Genomic DNA, 21,433 nt, shown 5'->3' with positions numbered 1-21,433 from the left:
ACGTGTAGGTATGTACGGCAGGACCAAATCAGAAAGGTAGGTAGGAGCAAGCCCATGTGATGCATTGTAGGTTAGCAGTAAAACCTTGAAATCAGCCCTTGCCTTAACAGGAAGCCAGTGTAGGGAGGCTAGCACAGGAGTAATATGATCAAATTGTTTGTCAGGATTCTAGCAGCTGTATTTAGCACTAACTGAAGTTTATTTAGTGCTTTAGCCGGAAAGTAGAGCATTGCAGTAGTCTAACCTAGAAGTAACAAAAGCATGAATACATTTTTTTGCATCATTTTTGAGCAGAAAATTTCTGATTTTTGCAATGTTACGTAGATGGAAAAAGCTGTCCTTGAAACAGTCTTGATATGTTTGTCAAAAGAGAGATCAGGGTCCAGAGTAACGCCGAGGTCCTTCACAGTTCTATTTGAGACGACTGTACAACCATCAAGATTAATTGTCAGATTCAACCGAAGATCTCTTTGTTTCTTGGGACCTAGAACAAGCATCTCTTTTTTGTCCGAGTTTAAAAGTAGAAAGTTTGCAGCCATCCACTTCTTATGTCTGAAACACAGGCTTCCAGCGAGGGCAATTTGGGGGCTTCACCATGTTTCACTGAAATGTACAGCTGTGTGTCATCCGCATAGCAGTGAATGTTAACATTATGTTTTCGAATGACATCCCCAAGAGGTAAAATATATAGTGAAAACAATAGTGGTCCTAAAACGGAACCTTGAGGAACACCGGAATTTACAGTTGATTTGTCAGAGGACAAACCATCCACAGAGACAAACTGATATCTTTCCGACAGATAAGATCTAAACCAGGCCAGAACTTGTCCGTGTAGACCAATTTTGGCTTCCAATCTCTCCAAAAGAATGTGGTGATAGATGGTATCAAAAGCAGCAATAAGGTCTAGGAGCACGAGGACAGATGCAGAGCCTCGGTCTGACACCATTAACAGGTAATTTACCACCTTCACAAGTGCAGTCTCAGTGCTATGATGGGGTCTAAAACCAGACTGAAGCATTTCGTATACATTGCTTGTCTTCAGGAAGGCAGGGAGTTGCTGCGCAAAAGCTTTTTTTTTTTTTAATTGAGAGGAATGGGAGATTCGATATAGGCCGATAGTTTTTTATATTTTCTGGGACAAGGTTTGGCTTTTTCAAGAGAGGCTTTATTACTGCCACTTTTAGTGAGTTTGGTACACATCCAGTGGATAGAGATAAGAGTCTCCGGCTTCAGCGATTTTTGCAGTTCTTTCAAGTCATTTGCAGCAGAGAACTGGAAGGCGGCCAAAGGAGGAATTGGCTTTGGGGGTGACCACTGAAATATACCTGCTGGAGCGCGTGCTGCGTTTGGGTACTGCTATGGTGACCAGTGAACTGAGATAAGGCGGGGCTTTATCTAGCAAAGACTTAGTTCTGTGTTTGTCTTGGTCTATTTATCTATGTCAAGAATTTAGAGTCTCTATCTCACTAGATGGTTCTTCTACAGAGATTAGAGGATGTTATTAATATTTGTAATCATTTCATAATTAAGAAAAAATCTCCCCAATTTCATGGTATACAATTGGTAGTTACATTCTTGTCCCATCACTGCAACTCCCGTTCGGACTTGGTAAAGGTTGAGAGCCGTCCTCTGAAACACATCCCACCCAAGCCACACTGCTTCTTGACACAACTCCCGCAACACCCGCCAGCCACACCAATGTGTTTGAGGAAACACTGTACACCTGGCAACTGTGTCAGCTTGCACGGCGCCCGGCCCGCCACAGTAGTTGCTAGTGCACGACGTGACATTATTTTAAGCCCACTGAATATCCTGTGTTTCTATGTCAAATGGTCTTGTTATATTTCAGTTTTCTGTGATGTATATAAAGTGTAATATTGAGTCTACAACATGTTGCAAACTCAAAATGTAATACATTTCAACTCTATATTTGACATGGTTCTTTTTTTAAGCCCATAACCATGTGCATGAGGTGTATACTTTTGTTTCAAAGTAGGTTTGTTTAAGACTTCCAAGAATCACTCTGTGTGACACTGATTTAGCCCGCTGCAGTAACATGTAACTGAGGTGAAATATGTGCTTAGTGTTACAGGATGATGAGAAATAGGCCTACAGAACCTGGTGAAAGGATTGGTAGATTTATTTTTGAACAAACAAGGTATGATGGATTTGGTGAGCCCACTGAGCCAAGCGAGGGGAAGGTCATGTTGTAGACAGTGAGGTGACACCTGATTGGCTGGACTTTCCAGAGTTGAGTTGAGTTTCTTCCTGGCCTTTTGTCTGATGTTTGTGACATATTAGAGTGCACCTGCTCGTGGATGACATTTCTCTGCTCCTGCAACCTGCACTCCCCCGCGTCACAGCTGCCAGATGAGCGGAGCGATGATCGGCCCGGTGAGCTGGCAGGAAGTCAACCGGGTCTGGGTCATCTGTCCCTTCCTAACCCCACTCTAGAGCCCCGGTCTGGAACACTCAGTGAAGATGAGTAATAACAGCTGACAGCTACTGATATGACTTTGTACTTGTCTTCCATGGAATACTTTGTACTTGTCTTCCATGGAATACCCTCCATACCAATGCAAGTGTAGACTGTTGAAGTTTGAAACTGAAGTATCTCACTTCAACAATGGCCCCACATTGGATGGGCTGATTTCATCTGTCAGTTTTGTGGTCTGAGCACATGTTGCCCACTGGTTATGAGACATGCTTTGCATAGTGTGACTGTAATGTTATCCTGTCATTTGAGCTGGGTTTGTTCTGGTTGAGCTGGCTTGTGGGTTAAGATGTTGACACCATGTAACCTTACTATGTTCTGTGCATCAGGAGTCATGTACTGCATATAGTGTAGGAGTCTGCTCTACCAGCCATTTTGAATGAGCTGCTGTTGATTTTTTGTGTGTTTACAACACGGTTTCAAGGCAGAAGCAAAGCACACACAAACTCGTCATCTGGCAATGCTATGTGTCAGGCCCCCTGCCAACACTGTTACAATGAAGCCTTGTCTATTATGCAACAGATCACCTTTCTCACACAGGTCCCCCGTGCCACAGACACGAGTTGAGTCCACTTCTGTTTAGATGGCTACCTCTCAAGCGCCCAGCTGAAATGGAAGGCTGTATGAACTGAAGGCCTGCAGGCAGCTAGTCCCCTCCGATGTGTCATCTTGTCAACTAGCACATGAACACATGTAAGTGGCAGAATGAGGCCCTGATAGGATGTTAGAGCTGTCAGTAGGGCAATGGCTTTGATGCTTATACTGTATATTAAGCCGTGTTGACACGCTGGTTCTATTGGTCTGCCCACTACTGCTGACACTGGTCTTTGTGCATGCTGGTCTCACTGCCTCAGGGTTAACTACTGTACAAAGTAAATGTCCACTTTATCTGCAGGCAATTGTAAGCAAACCCTGTGATTAAATGTTTTTCCTGCTTCCCTGAGCTAGTAAAACCTCAAACGTAAAAACTGAAATATGCATGTTTACACTAGTCTACACATTCTCTCCCAGGGCCTCTTACATGTATGTTTCCACTAGTCTACACATTCTCTCCCAGGGCCTCTTACATGTATGTTTCCACTAGTCTACACATTCTCTCCCAGGGCCTCTTACATGTATGTTTACACTAGTCTACACATTCTCTCCCAGGGCCTCTTACATGTATGTTTCCACTAGTCTACACATTCTCTCCCAGGGCCTCTTACATGCATGTTTACACTAGTCTATACATTCTCTCCCAGGGCCTCTTACATGTATGTTTACACTAGTCTACACATTCTCTCCCAGGGCCTCTTACATGCATGTTTACACTAGTCTACACATTCTCTCCCAGGGCCTCTTACATGCATGTTTACACTAGTCTACACATTCTTTCCCAGGGCCTCTTACATGCATGTTTACACTAGTCTACACATTCTCTCCCAGGGCCTCTTACATGCATGTTTACACTAGTCTACACATTCTCTCCCAGGGCCTCTTACATGCATGTTTACACTAGTCTACACATTCTCTCCCAGGGCCTCTTACATGCATGTTTACACTAGTCTACACATTCTCTCCCAGGGCCTCTTACATGTATGTTTCCACTAGTCTACACATTCTCTCCCAGGGCCTCTTACATGCATGTTTACACTAGTCTACACATTCTCTCCCAGGGCCTCTTACATGCATGTTTACACTAGTCTACACATTCTTTCCCAGGGCCTCTTACATGCATGTTTACACTAGTCTACACATTCTCTCCCAGGGCCTCTTACATGCATGTTTACACTAGTCTACACATTCTCTCCCAGGGCCTCTTACATGCATGTTTACACTAGTCTACACATTCTCTCCCAGGGCCTCTTACATGCATGTTTACACTAGTCTACACATTCTCTCCCAGGGCCTCTTACATGCATGTTTACACTAGTCTACACATTCTCTCCCAGGGCCTCTTACATGCATGTTTACACTAGTCTACACATTCTCTCCCAGGGCCTCTTACATGCATGTTTACACTAGTCTACACATTCTTTCCCAGGGCCTCTTACATGCATGTTTACACTAGTCTACACATTCTCTCCCAGGGCCTCTTACATGCATGTTTACACTAGTCTACACATTCTCTCCCAGGGCCTCTTACATGCATGTTTACACTAGTCTACACATTCTCTCCCAGGGCCTCTTACATGCATGTTTACACTAGTCTACACATTCTCTCCCAGGGCCTCTTACATGCATGTTTACACTAGTCTACACATTCTCTCCCAGGGCCTCTTACATGCATGTTTACACTAGTCTACACATTCTCTCCCAGGGCCTCTTACATGTATGTTTCCACTAGTCTACACATTCTCTCCCAGGGCCTCTTACATGTATGTTTCCACTAGTCTACACATTCTCTCCCAGGGCCTCTTACATGCATGTTTACACTAGTCTACACATTCTCTCCCAGGGCCTCTTACATGCATGTTTCCACTAGTCTACACATTCTCTCCCAGGGCCTCTTACATGTATGTTTCCACTAGTCTACACATTCTCTCCCAGGGCCTCTTACATGCATGTTTACACTAGTCTACACATTCTCTCCCAGGGCCTCTTACATGCATGTTTACACTAGTCTACACATTCTCTCCCAGGGCCTCTTACATGCATGTTTACACTAGTCTACACATTCTCTCCCAGGGCCTCTTACATGTATGTTTACACTAGTCTACACATTCTCTCCCAGGGCCTCTTACATGTATGTTTACTCTAGTCTACACATTCTCTCCCAGGGCCTCTTACATGCATGTTTACACTAGTCTACACATTCTCTCCCAGGGCCTCTTACATGCATGTTTACACTAGTCTACACATTCTCTCCCAGGGCCTCTTACATGCATGTTTACACTAGTCTTCACATTCTCTCCCAGGGCCTCTTACATGCATGTTTCCACTAGTCTACACATTCTCTCCCAGGGCCTCTTACATGCATGTTTACACTAGTCTACACATTCTCTCCCAGGGCCTCTTACATGCATGTTTACACTAGTCTACACATTCTCTCCCAGGGCCTCTTACATGCATGTTTACACTAGTCTACACATTCTCTCCCAGGGCCTCTTACATGCATGTTTACACTAGTCTACACATTCTCTCCCAGGGCCTCTTACATGCATGTTTACACTAGTCTACACATTCTCTCCCAGGGCCTCTTACATGCATGTTTACACTAGTCTACACATTCTCTCCCAGGGCCTCTTACATGCATGTTTACACTAGTCTACACATTCTCTCCCAGAGAATCTTCTTACATGTATGGTAATAATGAGGTAGTGCTTATGACTACTGTGTTTTCTTGACTTTTATTTTATAATGTTGGAACCCTTTATCCGCCACTGAAAGGAGCAATGCAGTTGTGAGACGTTGCGATCTCATATTTGCTTGACATGCTCTCAATCACTTGATTGTTGACATGAGTATGACAGGGCCACTGCCAGGGCGATTACACTCGGGCCGCCTGATGTTGACATTTTGGAGAGCTAACGAAGCTCCAGCGAGGGAGGTGGATGGGCTTAATATAGGGCTGACTAAGTAAAGCAAACCAAACCCAAGGTTACAGCAGGGTTCCCCACGTCAACTGGCGGATGAGTTATTGGTTGATGAATTTTGTAATCATCAGCCAGACTCCCATAAGTATAGTTTCTGTAGGATGCTATTAGAGAGATTTGATCGTTGAATATTCATGGCTTGGAATAAATCTGCTGAGGTATATTAAGCGGATGCATGTTTCTGTTGATGTGCAAAGTCCCATATAGCAGGTCTTTTCTGCTTTCTTTCAATTTATGATGTGTGAATTGTTAGCATTGCGTAATGTGTGAATTGTTAGCATTGCGTAATGTGTGAATTGTTAGCATTGCGTAATGTGTGAATTGTTAGCATTGCGTAATGTGTGAATTGTTAGCATTGCGTAATGTGTGAATTGTTAGCATTGCGTAATGTGTGAATTGTTAGCATTGCGTAATGTGCGAATTGTTAGCATAGCGTAATGCTGCGAATTGTTAGCATTGCGTAATGTGCGAATTGTTAGCTTTGCGTACTGTATGAATTGTTAGCTTTGCGTACTGTGTGAATTGTTAGCTTTGCATACTGTGTGAATTGTTAGCTTTGCATACTGTGTGAATTGTTAGCATTGCATACTGGGTGAATTGTTAGCATTGCATAATGTGTGAATTGTTAGCATTTCATACTGTGTGAATTGTTAGCATTTCATACTGTGTGAATTGTTAGCATTTTATACTGCGTGAATTGTTAACATTTTATACTGTGTGAATTGTTAACATTTTATACTGTGTGAATTGTTAGCATTTCATAATGTGTGGATTGTTAGCATTTCATAATGTGTGAATTGTCAGATTTGCATACTGTGTGAATTGTTAGCATTTCATAATGTGTGAATTGTTAGCATTTCATAATGTGTGAATTGTTAGCATTTCATACTGTGTGAATTGTTAGCATTTCATAATGTGTGAATTGTTAGCATTTCATAATGTGTGAATTGTTAGCATTTCATAATGTGTGAATTGTTAGCATTTCATAATGTGTGAATTGTTAGCATTTCATACTGTGTGAATTGTTAGCATTTCATACTGTGTGAATTGTTAGCATTTCATACTGTGTGAATTGTTAGCATTTCATACTGTGTGAATTGTTAGCATTTCATAATGTGTGAATTGTTAGCATTTCATAATGTGTGAATTGTTAGCATTTCATAATGTGTGAATTGTTAGCATTTCATAATGTGTGAGGACTTTTCTTTTTTTATTCCATGAAAATGTAACTAATATTCTAGATGATATATTCACACATTTTAAAGGGTGGTGATTTCTTAATTTTCTGTAAGCATTAGTTAGCATGTGAGGGTCTATGTGAGTAAAGGTCAGAGTAGGGAAAATCCCCATCCATAAGTGTGGTCATCTTCTGTTCATCTCTTCTGCCTTCGTGGTTGAAATTCTTAGGTATTTCCTGCTCAACCCCTTATATTTGCGTTTGTGACATCCAGGCCTCCGGAGCTTTCTCACTCTCTCTCTCTGGGCTTCAGCAGCAGTTGGCTCTGCTTGTCCAAACAGGCCAGAGTCAATGAGGGAAAACAGTAAACTCACACCACTCTGTGCTTCACCCCACTTCACGTGCTCTGGCATTTCTGTTCACATGACCCACCAGACTAATTGTTGAAAGCAGTAGGGCCACTTCTTAGGCCCAAACATTAGTGTCAGAAGACCTGAGAGTTACTCCAACAGATAAAGGTAGAATTTCTGTCTTCCTCTGGTAACTAGGGATAAACACTAGATTTTCAGGTATGTGAATTAAGCAGAAAAGTTTCACCCCCAAATCTGTAAGGCCTTGATGGCCTCCTTAAACAAATAATCAGGAATCATGTTAAAATGGCAATCGAATGCACTTCCTTCATTTGAACTTTGTGGCCATTTGACTTACACACAAGCCATCCTTTGGTCTGGTGGATGTGGGACTTTTCTGGTCCCTGTGAAAGAATGGGACACCGCTGGTGGCTGTACTGTAACTCTACCCAGCAGCACTCAGTGTGTCTGTCTTCAGCAGAGCATGAGGACTGCAGGCCGGGACAACCTGGACAAAAACAGGAACTTGATCTTCCTCCCAGTGTTACTACTGTGCCTGTCTGACTCAAACAAAGCTCACCATTCATTATTCTATGTGCTAACTGCAAGGGACCACCGACATCATACCTTCTGATAAAAAAAGTATTTATCATCTACACAACACATTGTGGACATTTCTGGATATTGTTCGTCCAGAAATGTATTTCCATAGAAATTATCTTTATTACATCAATTTTGATCCTCAGACAATGGTCTTGAGTGGGCATTGAGCTCATCTGCTCATACAAGTATTTGTCTTTTCTCAGTTGGACTTTGTATTGAGGTGGAAACTTTCTTGTTAATCATTAGGCCTGTGTTCCATTGATATCTGTACTGCATGTAGCAGGTGAACAGCATTTTAATAAATTAAAAACCCTCCTGACATTTTTATACTGATAATGATCAAACTTCATTATCACTGTGTTAATAAACGTATTAATGATCTTACAGGCATCATATGTTGTTGTTGTAATCTCCCAGAGACTTTTGAATGGCAGCAGTACATTAGACAACACATGGTGATGATAGCGCTGGCTGAGAGAGAGCATCCCTCCAGTCCCAAGTGCTCAGCCAGAATCAGCTATTTCCTGGCCAGCGTGAAGGAATGCCTCAGGTCCACACTCTAATCACAACATCATAAAGTCCCCGTCAGGGGAAAGATAGAGGGCCATGAGGATCTGACCAGTATTAAACACTGCTTCTTTTTATCATGCTGGGAGCTTGGCGAATCTACTTTTTATAGTCCTTTGATAGGACTGGAGGGAAAATCAACTGTAAATAATCTGTCATACATTTGATCAGAATTATAAGGTAAATGCATGGAAATTGCAAAGCACCGTTTAGAGGTTCAGGCCTTCTCCCTTGTAAGAATGTTTAGAATAATTTAGGCCCTTAGAGGCAAGTTACTGTCTCTCCATTTTTAAGCAGGTCCCATGCAGTGCTTATCAAAGTTCTCCAAATGGATAATGTGCAGAAACCAGATACAGAGCTGGATATCTGTAATGTACTTAGAACACTGTTTGGCATGTGATGTTTTCGGATGTCACTAATCATTTTACTGATAGCAGCAGAAGCACTCGGCGATTCTCCAAACTGTGGGTGGCTCAGAAATGCACTTATGAAAGTCACTGAACGAGCAGAAGGACAGAATAGAGCTGCAATGACCTAGCAGACACAGCGGGTTTGGCACTGTACGAACTATACACAGGTGCAGTGGATTTGTTTATTTATTTGTACAGACCAAGAACATCTTAAGATTTGAGAAAGTTATAGAGTTACAGTTCACAAGTTTCTAAAGACAGTGGGAAGGGATGATTCAATCTTCATATCGTATTCTTGTATATCTTTTTTTTGCCTGGATTTAATCATTTCAACAGCATAACACAGATATGATTCTATTTAGGCTACATATGTTACTTGTTAATCACTTCTTTGGGACTGGGGAGCAGTATCGAGTAGCTTGGATAAAAAGGTGCCCAGATTAAACTGCCTGCTACTCAGTCCTAAAAGCTTGAATATGCATATAATTAGTAGATTTGGATAGAAAACCCTCTGAAGTTTCTAAAACAGTTTGAATGATGTCTGTGAGTATAACAGAACTCATATGGCAGGCAAAAACCTGAGAAGAAATCCAACCAGGAAGTGGGAAATCTGAGGTTTGTAGTTTTTCAAGTCATTGCCTATCGAATATACAGTGTCTATGGGGTCATATTGCACTTCCCAAGGCTTCCACTAGATGTCAACCATCTTTAGAACCTTGTTTGATGCTTCTACTGTGAAGGGAGGGGGAATAAGAGCTGATTGAGTCAGGGGTCTGGCAGAGTGCCACGAGCTCAGTCTTGCGCGCTCCCGTGAGAGTTAGCTGCGTTCCATTGCATTTCTACAGACAAAGGAATTCTCCAGTTGAAACATTATTGAAGATTTATGATAAAAACATCCTAAAGATTGATTCTATACTTCGTTTGACATGTTTCTACGAACTGTAATATGACTTTTCGTCTGAACTTTCGCCTGGACTTGCCCGCACCTCCTGAGTTTGGATTTGTGTACTAAACGTGCAAACAAAAGGGAGGTATTTGGACATAAATGTTGGACTTTATCGAACAAAACAAACATTTATTGTGGAACTGAGATTCCTAGGAGTGCATTCTGATGAAGATCATCAAAGGTAAGTGAATATTTATAATGCTATTTCTGACTTCTGTTGACTCCACAACATGGCGGGTATCTGTATGGCTTGTTTTTGTTTGTGAGCGCCGTACTCAGATTATTGCATGGTGTGCTTTTTCCCGATAAGTTTTTTTGAAATCTGACACAGCGGTTGCATTAAGGAGAAGTTTATCTATAATTCCATGCATAACAATTGTATCTTTTAGCAATGTTTATTATGAGTATTTCTGTAAATTGATGTGGCTCTCTGCAAAATCACTGGATGTTTTGGAGGCAAAACATTACTGAACATAACACAACAATGTAAACTAAGATCTTTGGATATAAATATGAACTTTATCGAACAAAACATACATGTATTGTGTAACATGAAGTCCTATGAGTGTCATCTGATGAAGATCATCAAATGTTAGTGATTAATTTTATCTCTATTTCTGCTTTTTGTGACTCCTCTCTTTGGCTGGAAAAATGGCTGTTTTTCTGTGACTAGGTTGCTGACCTAACTTAATCGTTTGGTTTTCGTCATAAAGCCTTTTTGAAATCGGACAATGTGGCTGGATTTACAACAAGTTTATCTTTAAAATGGTGTCAAATACTTGTATGTTTGAGGAATTTTAATTATGGGATTTCTGTTGTTTTGAATTTGGCGCCCTGCAATTTCACTGGCTGTTGTTGAGGTATGATTATCCAAACCAGCTGGGATTCAGTTTGTTTATGGAGTTTGTGCTTCAGGATACGAGAGGTTTGTTGTTTTAACCTTCAGAGTTTTTTGGCACACCACATAAATGCCCCGGCAGCTCAATTTGGCTCAGCACGGAACCTCCAGGTTATGTAGCATTTGATGTGGTCTGTGGTGTAGTTTAAAAGTCCTTTATGTCTTTTCCAGACAGCAACACATTGTTCTAAACGTGCTGTTTTCTGCATTGTGAAAGTTGGCTATAGCTGAAATGTTGAGTTTTTGACAGAAATTTGCTCTGACGGCACCTGGCTAGATTTCACTCTCTGTCGAGTCCATGGCTTATCCATCGAGGAGCAGGCCCAGGTGTTTGAATTGAAAATACACCTTGCGGCGGAGAAAGGTGCCGACCCATGGAAAATTATTGTGAGAGACTGCTAGACTGCACTGTCAGGGGCAGAGGATGAAATGGGAAGACAAAGGGACATCCTGAGCACTGCTAGCTAATGTTATCCTCTTCAAACAGGCTCAGCCTACTCCTCTTTTCTGTGGTAAGAATGCCTGTGATAGCTGACTAGTGACACTGGGGCCAAATTAAATAGAAGGCTTTAGGTGCTGTAAGGTTATTGATGGGTCTGTTTGCTTGGTTATATATTAGTCATATTTGTGTCTGCAAAGTACCACCTCAATGCTTTGCACAGCAAAAAAGCATTAAGACTGGGAAGAAAATGTAGTTCTTATAACAAACTGCTGTCATGACAGGGTGTACAGATGCAGGATCTAAATTTGACCAGTTTCTCACAGAAGGAAAATAGTCCTTCAGCAACAGGGAATGTGAATTATTGTGTGTATTATATATAATGGGCATTTTGGTAGGGGTTGATATCTTTTCTGTTAAGTTAAGTCAATTATGAAATGTTAAAATGGAAATTACAAACTTTAGAAGCCTTTTTAATTGAACCTCAAATACATGACATGTTTGTATTTCAGCTATGCAGGACATTTCCTGCAACAACAGGGTGATCAAGTTTGTTTTGCTGGCATATTTTATTTACTGGGAAACTGTGATAATAAGGCGTCTCTGTTTCTACATAAACTATGAATAATAATGATGAATAAGTAGTAGGTAGTTTCACTATGATTTTGAATATCTGGAAATCATAGGTTTATTACAGATAGCATATCTTATGTTCTAATATCATAATGAAGCTCTCATTTGTTTGCCACTTTCTTTTGTTACAGTTTGTTCTAATGGACTTGATACACAACAACAATAGTATCCTAATGCAGGGCAATAGCTCTACCAAGGTCATGTCTTCGAGCTACATTAGATTGTACAGAAGCAGACAGTAGACTGTATTATTCTCTTTGGCATGTCCATTAGTGCACTGCAGTACCCTGATCTCTTCATGGTCTTTAACTGCAGGCTTTAATTGGGTTTGTATGATCATGCCAGTTATTAGAATAGCAGTGTCTGCTGCCTACTGTGATGCTGTTACACAGAGGAGCTGTTAGTACTACAGAGGCTCTGAATGAATGGAGCCATCACCCTCAGCCGTGTCCAGCTGAATCTGAACAGCCACATAATTAACACTGTTGAGGCCTGGCTCCTTTCAAAGCCCTGCCTGCCTGTCCCTGCCTGCCATTCCGGCGTCTACAGTTGCCTTTTGTCACAGAGGCCTGTCGCTATGTCCTCAACGCATCACAGTCAATGGTCACATCTAATTATTTTTCCAGAGAAGATTACTTGAATAGCTATGTTTCCATTATGTCATATGATAGATAGTACAGAGTTAGTTAGTGGGAATGAAAGAGATAACCTGTCTAGGATCAGCGTGGCGCTAGCGGCACACCCCCCCCCCCCCCCCCCCCCACTGAAAAACCAGTGCCGCGAAATTCAAAAAAAATATTTTTTTAAAATATTTAACTTTCACACATTAAAGTCCAATACAGCTAATGAAAGACACAGATCTTGTGAATCCAGTCAACATTTCCGATTTTTAAAATGTTTTACAGGGAAGACACAATATGTAAAGATGTACATCTATTACCTAAAAACACATGAGCATAATCCACCATCTTTTATTTGTCCACCAACACCAGTAGCCATCACCAATTCGGCTAAACTAAGATATTTATAGCCCCTAACCAACAAAAAAACTCATTAGATGACAGTCTGATAACATATTTATGGTATGGGATAGGTTTTGTTAGAAAAAAGTGCATATTTCAGGTAGATGGCATAGTTTACAATTGCACCCACCATCACAAATGGACTAGAATAATTACAATGAGCAACGTGTTTACCTAACTACTAATCATCAAACATTTCGTAAAAATACACAGCATACACGAATCGAAAGACACAGATCCTGTGAATACAGACAATATTTCAGATTTTCTAAGTGTCTTACAGCGAAAACACAATAAATCGTTATATTAGCTTAGCACATAGCAATTAGCAGCCCAGCATTGATTCTAGCCAAATTGAGCGATAAAAGTCAACATCGCCAAAAGATATTAATTTTTTCACTAACCTTCTCAGAATTCTTCCGATGACACTCCTGTAACATCACATTACAACATGCATATACAGTTTGATCGAAAATGTTTATATTTAGCCACCAAAATCATGGTTAGACAATGTGAAATGTAGACAAGCTGGTAAAGAAAAAGTCCTTGCGCCACTTAGACAGTGATCTACTCTTATACATAAATACTCATAAACGTGACTAAAAAATATAGGGTGGACAGGGATTGATAGACAATTTAATTCTTAATACAATTGCGTTATTACATTTTTTAATTTATCCTTACTTTTCAATACAGTTTGCGCCAAGCGAAGCTACGTCAAAAAACATGGCGTCCTAAGCCACTAAAATGTTTCGACAGAAACACGATTTATCATAATAAAAATGTCCTACCTTGAGCTGTTCTTCCATCAGTATCTTGGGCAAAGGATCCTTTCTTGGGAGAAATCGTCTTTTGGTGGAAAGCTGTCCTCTTGCCATGTGGAAATGTCAACTGCGTTCGGGATGAACTGAAAAGCGTGCCCAACTTTTCACATCGTTGCAAAAATAAATGTCCCAAAATCGCACTAAACGGATATAAATTGCTATAAAACGCTTTAAATTAACTACCTTGTGATGTTTTTAACTCCTATAACGAGTGAAAAGATGACCGGAGAAATATAAGAGGCTAAACTAACGCTTGGAACAGGTGCGCGCCGGTGTCCTCTAGGCTCATGACGCAGCTCCCAAAGAATGACTAGCTTCAGGGTTTTTTCATTTGTAGGGCCTGTGAACGCGCAATCGACCCCGTTGGAATCGTCATCACGTAAAGGCATCCAGGGGAAGACGTAAGAAGTGTCCGTATAGTCATAGCAACGACAGTGCCCTTTTAACTGACTTCAGAAGAGTGGCCAACATTTCTCAAATCTGACTCCATGTCAGGGAAATTGCTGTAGAATGGGCTCTGTTCCACTTAGAGACAAAATTTCAACTCCTATAGAAACTATAGACTGTTTTCTATCCAATAATAATAATAATATGCATATTGTACGATCAAGGATTTTGTGGGAAGCCGTTTAAAAAATTAGCCAAATTGGCATAAATAGTCTAAACAGCGCCCCCATCCCCAACAGGTAGTCAAAGTTCAAGATGCTTGTATTGTCTTTGATCTTTGGAACTCATCATAGGTTGATGATCAATTTATCTGTCACGCTTCACTCTGATCCCTTTTGAGCCGTAATGAAAACAGACCTGGGTCCTTGTGAATGTCTCCCAACTCAGTGATTGATGGTTGAGTGGAATGGAGATATACCCCAACGCCACCAACCATCAGCTCTATCAACAGTTGAAAGAACAAAGACATTCACAGTGTGTTTAGATCCCGTAACCTGGGGGGTTAGGCAAGGGACGGCCTGTTCTCTCTGTTTAAGAGGGTAGATGCTGATGGTTGTAAGGCAGGATGCCAGAGGGAGGAGAACATGCTGGGTGGTTTGGAGGCCTCATTTGAACAGGGGTCCGCTGTACAGTCATCAGAGAGGGGGGGGGGGGGGGGGGGGGGGGGGGGGGCAGCCCCAGCCCCAGCCCCAGCCCCAGCCCCAGCCCCAGCCCCTAAGCCATGCTCTGTCCTACTGATAGGGATGACCCAGAGCAAATACCAGTAGTCTCTGTACCAGGCCAACGGGATCATACTGCAATGTATGCCTAGGAACCATCACGTTACAAGGACATACTGTATCTGAAACCATTTCAATAGAGAATATATCACAGCAGTACAATTGATCCTTAGTTCTCCGTTCAAGTATTTATTTATACGTGGCTAATTTGTACCATATGACATTTATTTTCTAACTGATGTTTACTGTACAAAGTTTTCAAAGCTAAATTATATTATATTTAGAATTCCTCTTTCTTAAAATGTAACAGTGTTTATATTTCCCTCCAGGACACTAAGCATAGAGGCTGATGCAGTAGTCTGTCGCCATGGCCTCAGATGCAAGTCACATGTTGGAGGCGGCCTTGGAGCAAATGGATGACATCATCGCAGGTAAAAGTGATTAATTGTCTCTTCCTACTACATCTAATACATTCTCCCACAGTTTATTATGGTTTTTTGATTCACCATTGAAAAGATCTGTGTATTTTCACACGGCTCTGACGTCAATTTGGAATATACAACAAACTTGAGAAACAAGTTCACTTCTTTTGAAAGAAAGGTCCTTGCCTCATTATACCGTCTTTGTACACAGTGATTGGTTCAGGTGACATACTGTATATCAAACAGGTTTAACTGCTGGCGTGTGTGTGCTTGAAACACACCATGCCACTGCCAGGCAGGTAAAAGCTGAGAAATGGAGCAGAGTAAGCAAGGCTACCCTGTAAAGAAATGAGATCCTGAATAAAACATCAGATCAGCCCTGCCTGTGACACACAGGAGGCTGCTGAGGGGAGGACAGCTCATAATAATGTCTGGAATGGAGCAAATGGAATAGCATCAACCACATGGAAACCATGTGTTTGATGTATTTGATACCATTCCACTTAATCATTACCACGAGCCCATCCTCCCTAATTAAGGTGCCACAAACCTCCTGTGCTGTAACAATTCCATAGACATTCAAACCAGTAGATAGTCATAGCACTGACGTCATCCACGTATTCCCATGGAACACTCCTGATGGTGCATGAAGTGGATTATGGGTCATATTGCTGAATGGCCCAAAAATGGCACACAAAAAAAGGATCATGGTGAAAGTTGCCGAAACTAGCAAAGGCTAATGGTCGATGTAGTTGTTTTCATCCTGCCTGAGAGAGCCTCCTCCCTCGTAGCCTACCGGCCAGTGATTGGTCTATGTCAGCACGTGGTCCTGTGTGATGACAAATGTTGTTGTCAGAATTAATCACTATTTAATTAAATATCTCGATTTGTAGCAAACTTTTAAAGAATTCACAGTGGGGATTAAATTGATCATAACAAACTCATTTTAGAGCACAAAACTTTTGGGCCGTTCTGACGATCATCATTTTCGTAGGCTTTCAATGGCAGACCAGAGCTTTTGGCACCGCTAGGTTGCTACGCGGTAATAGACCAGCAGAGCTCATGACTTCCCGCTCTAGACTGGACACTGGGGGCCTGGACAGTTCCCCCTGTCATCCTCAGACTGTTTACTATAGACTCCATCGACTTGAACTAAGATGGGTTTGTAACACGTTAGACGGAATGCATTTCCAATTCCATTGAACTCCATCTCTTGAAGTCTTACTTTTTAAGTAAAATTCTAAACATCAGATTAGATTATTACATTTACTTGTTTTAAAAAATATTGTAATTAGTATAACACTTTAGTAAATAGTAACAAAATGTTATTTTTCCCATATATACATCATCTCTATAACATGTAGGCTACATTAGCCTACGTTCTGTGGTCCCCATGAACAGAATACTAGACCCACAAGACTAAGCCACACGGTCAGATAAAACATTAACATGATACACACTGTGATAATGTGATAATATATTCCATTTAGCAGACGCTTTATCCAAAAAGGGCATTATCATAATTTTCATAATTTCAGAGTTTTATTTCCACCTCATAGTTTGGAAATATCATTAAAAAAAAAGGAAAATCATTTTTTGGCTTATTTACAGGCGAAGTTAGATCCGTCTGTTCTGTTATGATGTTCTTTCAAAATATGAGTGTGTTTTAATGGCATTTTCCTCTTTCTTGCATGTACACTATGAGTCCTATTTAGGGAATCTATGCAGCACTAGTGTGATGGAAGGCACAGTCAAACATGGATAGTGTGTGTGCGCGTGTGTGTGTGGGCGTGGGCGTGTGCCTGTGTGTGTGGGGGCATATGCTCACATCCTATGTGTGTGTGGCTGTTAAATTAGGGGCAAGGCTTTGTAGGGGGTTGGGCTGAGTTCCCTGCAGCAAGCTCAGCTATTGCCAACATGATTGAACTCATAAAGGGTTCATGTTAAAGCAGTTGGTCATCTAAATAGAATGTGGGGGATGAAGCTCAACATGCCAGTTTGTGACTAAACGGATCAACAGAACAACTCAATGCTACATCAGCCTCTGTGGAGAGTGAAAGACATGCCACTCTGACAGCCGTTGGAATTAACCACAGAGTTTGACTTAGCCTTCTGTATTAGTGATGCGTGGGTTGACTCATAACCTGCTGTCCCCGCAGATATATTCACGGGGAGGGCGGGTTTAGGGTGGGTTTATGATCATGAAATATTGTGTGGATGAAGGGCGAGCGGGTTGAATAAAGAGGGAAAAAAATACCAATAAAATGTATTTCTATCTATGGGCTACATTGAGGTTTTTATTTCATAATTTTAGGCTATCGGGCATTACTGTGTAAGCCTAAACAAGTGGAGTTTAATTCAATAAGAGAAAAGCTGTGAAAGGAGAGTTGAAAATAAAGAGAAGGGCGGGCCAGAAAAGTAATGTTTGGGAAAGATTTGCTGAAGTGGTAAAGCATGATGGAAGTCCTGGCAATGTTATATGTGATGATTGTGAGACGTTATACAAATTTGACAGTCACAAGATGGCAACTTCAAATAGGCCTTTGTCACGTTTTTTAAAATTTGTTTTATTCTATTTAACCTTTATTTAACTAGGCAAGCAAGTTAACTTCTCTAGGATAGGGGGCAGCATGTTCACGTTTGGATGAAAAGCGTGCCAAGAGTAAACTGCCTCCTACTCAGTCCCAGATGCTAATATATGCATATTATTATTAGTATTGGATAGAAAACACTCTGACGTTTCTAAAACTGTTTGAATCATGTCTGTGACTATAACAGAACTTCTTTGGCAGGCAAAACCCTGAGGACAAACCATTCAGATTTTTTTTTTTGAGGTCACTCTCTTTTCAATGGGCTTTCATTGGGAATCCAGATTTGTAAGGGACCTTGCTACAGTTGCCATTGCTTCAACTGGATGTCAACAGTCTTTAGAAATTGGTTGAGGTTTTTCCTTTGAGAAATGAATAAGTAGCCATGTTCAGAATGAGGCCCCAGTGAAGTGTACTGTTTGTTAGAGGTGCGTGACCAGAAAGCATGCTACACATTGAACACAGCTACACATTGAACACGTATTGAACACAGATCATCCCGTCTTCAATTTTATCGATTATTTATGTTAAAAAATACCTAAAGTTGTATTACAAAAGTAGTTTGAAATGTTTGGACAAAGCTTACAGGTAACTTTTGAGATATTTTGTAGTCACATTGTGCAAGTTGAAACCGGTGTTTTTCTGGATCAAACGCGCCAAATAAATGGACATTTTGGATATATATCGACAGAATTAATCGAACAAAAGGACCATTTGTGATGTTTATGGGACATATTGGAGTGCCAACAGAAGAAGCTCGTCAAAGGTAAGGCATGAATTATATCTTTATTTCTGCGTTTTGTGTCGCGTCGGAGGGGTTGAAATATGATGGTCTGTGATTGTTAGCTGGGGTGCTATCCTCAGATAATAGCATTGTTTGCTTTCGCCGTAAAGCATTTTCAAAAATCTGACACGTTGGCTGGATTCACAACAAGTGTAGCTTTAGTTTGGTATATTGAATGTGTGATTTCATGAAAGTAAAATTTTTATGGTAATTTATTAGAATTTGGCGCTCTGCATTTTCACTGGATGTTGGCAAGGTGAGACGCTACCGTCCCACAAATCCCAGAGAGGTTTTAAGAACAAATTCTTATTTACAATGACAGCCTACCAAAAAGAAAAAGGCCTCCTGCGGGGACGGGGGACTGGGACTGGGATTAAAAAATATATACAAATACACAATAAATATAGGACAAAACACACATCACAACGAGAGACAACACAACGCTACATGAAGAGAGACATAAAACAACAACATAGCAAGGCAGCAACACATGGCAACACAACATAACAACAACATGGTAGCAACACAACATGGTAGCAGCACAGAACATGGTACAAACATTATTGGGCACAGACAACAGCACAAAGGCAAGAGGGTAGGGACAACAATACATCACACAAAGCAGCCACAACTGTCAGTAAGTGTGTCCATGATGGAGTTTTTGAATGAAGAGATTGAGATAAAACTGTCCAGTTTGAGTGTTTGTTGCAGTTTGTTCCAGTCGATAGCTGCAGCAAAGTGAAAAGAGGAGCGACCCAGGGATGTGTGTGCTTTGGGGACCTTTAACAGAATGTGACTGGCAGAACAGGTGTTGTAGTCAAGGGAATTGTAGCCTACTGTTCAGAAGTGGCGTGTATTCATGGATGCCAAGAGAAGCCAGGCTTCCCCAGAAAATGTACTAAGAAAAAAATAAGAAAAATGATATTCAGTTATCTTTCGTCTTTCTGTATTTCATCATTTTCCTTATATTCGCAAGAGGCTGAATATACTGTATCTCAACGGAGAAAGCATCCGAGCGAGCCAAACAGTGCCCCTCTGTCTCTATGTTTAGGCCATTTATCGGATGGTGTCTGGTCCAAAAGAGTATGACATTGTTGCCACCCATAGCATTGATGCAAGGGAAGTCAGCAAGCATTTGGCCTCCCTATATAAAAAAGTATAAAATAAATGTGAATGGTCCTGGCACACCAAAAACATGTGTCAAGGAAGCCAGATTGGATTTGGCGTCACTGCTATCAAATCGCATTGAGAGCATACGTTGACAGAAACAATAAAACATAAAAGTGTGTACTGTATGACAGTAATAGATCATTTCGTCAACATGAAAGAGAGGAGGATGGCATTTGAGTCTCACAAGTATGGTGTCAACATGTTTTCTTCTACTTGCATGAACGCATACACACACACACACACACAGAAATCAGAACCATGCAGTGGCGGCAGAGCCCCACCTATTTAGAGCCCCACATTTTTAGCTTGCCTGTTTTGCATGTTATTTTGGCATTAATATGTGTCACATATCAGTTTGCAAACAATGTAAAAAAAAAAATGTTTTATATATATATAATTGAGTTAATAAAGCCGCCTATAAACATGGTCTCTTCTGTTTTATTGAGTAAAGCAGCTCCAAAATGCAGGTGTTTCAGTGCTTTCGGTGGTGATGTGGCAAGCCAGTGATTGGCTCAGTGTTCTGTCACTCATGGGGACAGTACGTCACCGCCACGTCTAAAGGTAGACCTCGAAAATTCTAGCCCTTTGGGTGCTGCCTTAGAGTTACATTAGAAGTGTCCATCCAAGAAGGCTCAAGGTCATTGGCCACAGATAAAATTACGTCAAATCACGTTATATGTACAGTAGCTTTGATTGGACATGTCAACATCATACTTTCAAAATCTTAGCTAGCAGTCATCATGAATCAAGTCGACAATCTTCTGGCAAATCCTTTTTAATCCTTGTCATATGAAGAGAAATAATGAAGAGAAATTACAGATAAAACGTATCGGTGCTCATCGGCCATTGGACATAAACATTACACAGCAAGTTGGAAATCACAAATTCAACAATGAGTGGTTTGGAAGGAATCAGTGGCTGTGTGGTCCCAAATCTGGGAGTAAGGGGCTCTTTTCCAAGTTTAAAGTGATAAACATCTAACATTGCCCATGCTGTCAGTGAAGCATGATTTGTGCCGCGCTCAAAACAACTGTTAACTTGGAACTGCGAAAACTTGACTTCAGTGAGTTCAAGACAACTGGGAACTCGGGAATAAATGAACTCCGACTTTGAACGGACATCCAACTCGGAATTGTAAATCAGGCCTCTTTCTAGAGCTACGACCTGAAGATCAATGACGTCATCATAATTCGAAGGACCGGCGCGCCACCTTCCTGTTTAAGTGAGTACAGCACGACAAGGTCCAAAAATGTCCAAAATGTATTCTAATACCCTCCTGTATTCTAATTCTAATACTGCTGCGTAAATTATGTAATATGCCAGGGAGATATGTATACTGTACATAATTAAGCAATTAAGCAACTC

General features: G+C 41.0%; 1 protein-coding gene across 4 annotated transcripts in view; it reads left to right on the top strand.

The window, feature by feature from the left end:
- The window catches only part of LOC129862162 (liprin-beta-2-like), a 121,591-nt gene that overhangs the window by 19,103 nt on the left and 81,055 nt on the right, over positions 1 to 21,433 (top strand). For all 4 annotated transcript variants that reach the window (XM_055933556.1, XM_055933557.1, XM_055933559.1 and 1 more), the window contains exon 2: positions 15,434 to 15,535. In XM_055933556.1, coding sequence (XP_055789531.1) covers positions 15,472 to 15,535 — 64 coding nt within the window. In that variant the 5' untranslated portion in view covers positions 15,434 to 15,471. The remainder of the gene's footprint in view (positions 1 to 15,433; positions 15,536 to 21,433) is intronic.

Source organism: Salvelinus fontinalis, chromosome 9 (genome assembly GCF_029448725.1).
Source record: "Salvelinus fontinalis isolate EN_2023a chromosome 9, ASM2944872v1, whole genome shotgun sequence".
Taxonomy (NCBI): Eukaryota; Metazoa; Chordata; class Actinopteri; order Salmoniformes; family Salmonidae; genus Salvelinus; species Salvelinus fontinalis.
Note: the sequence above shows the minus strand (reverse complement) of the source record. Positions and strands in the feature narration are given on the sequence as shown.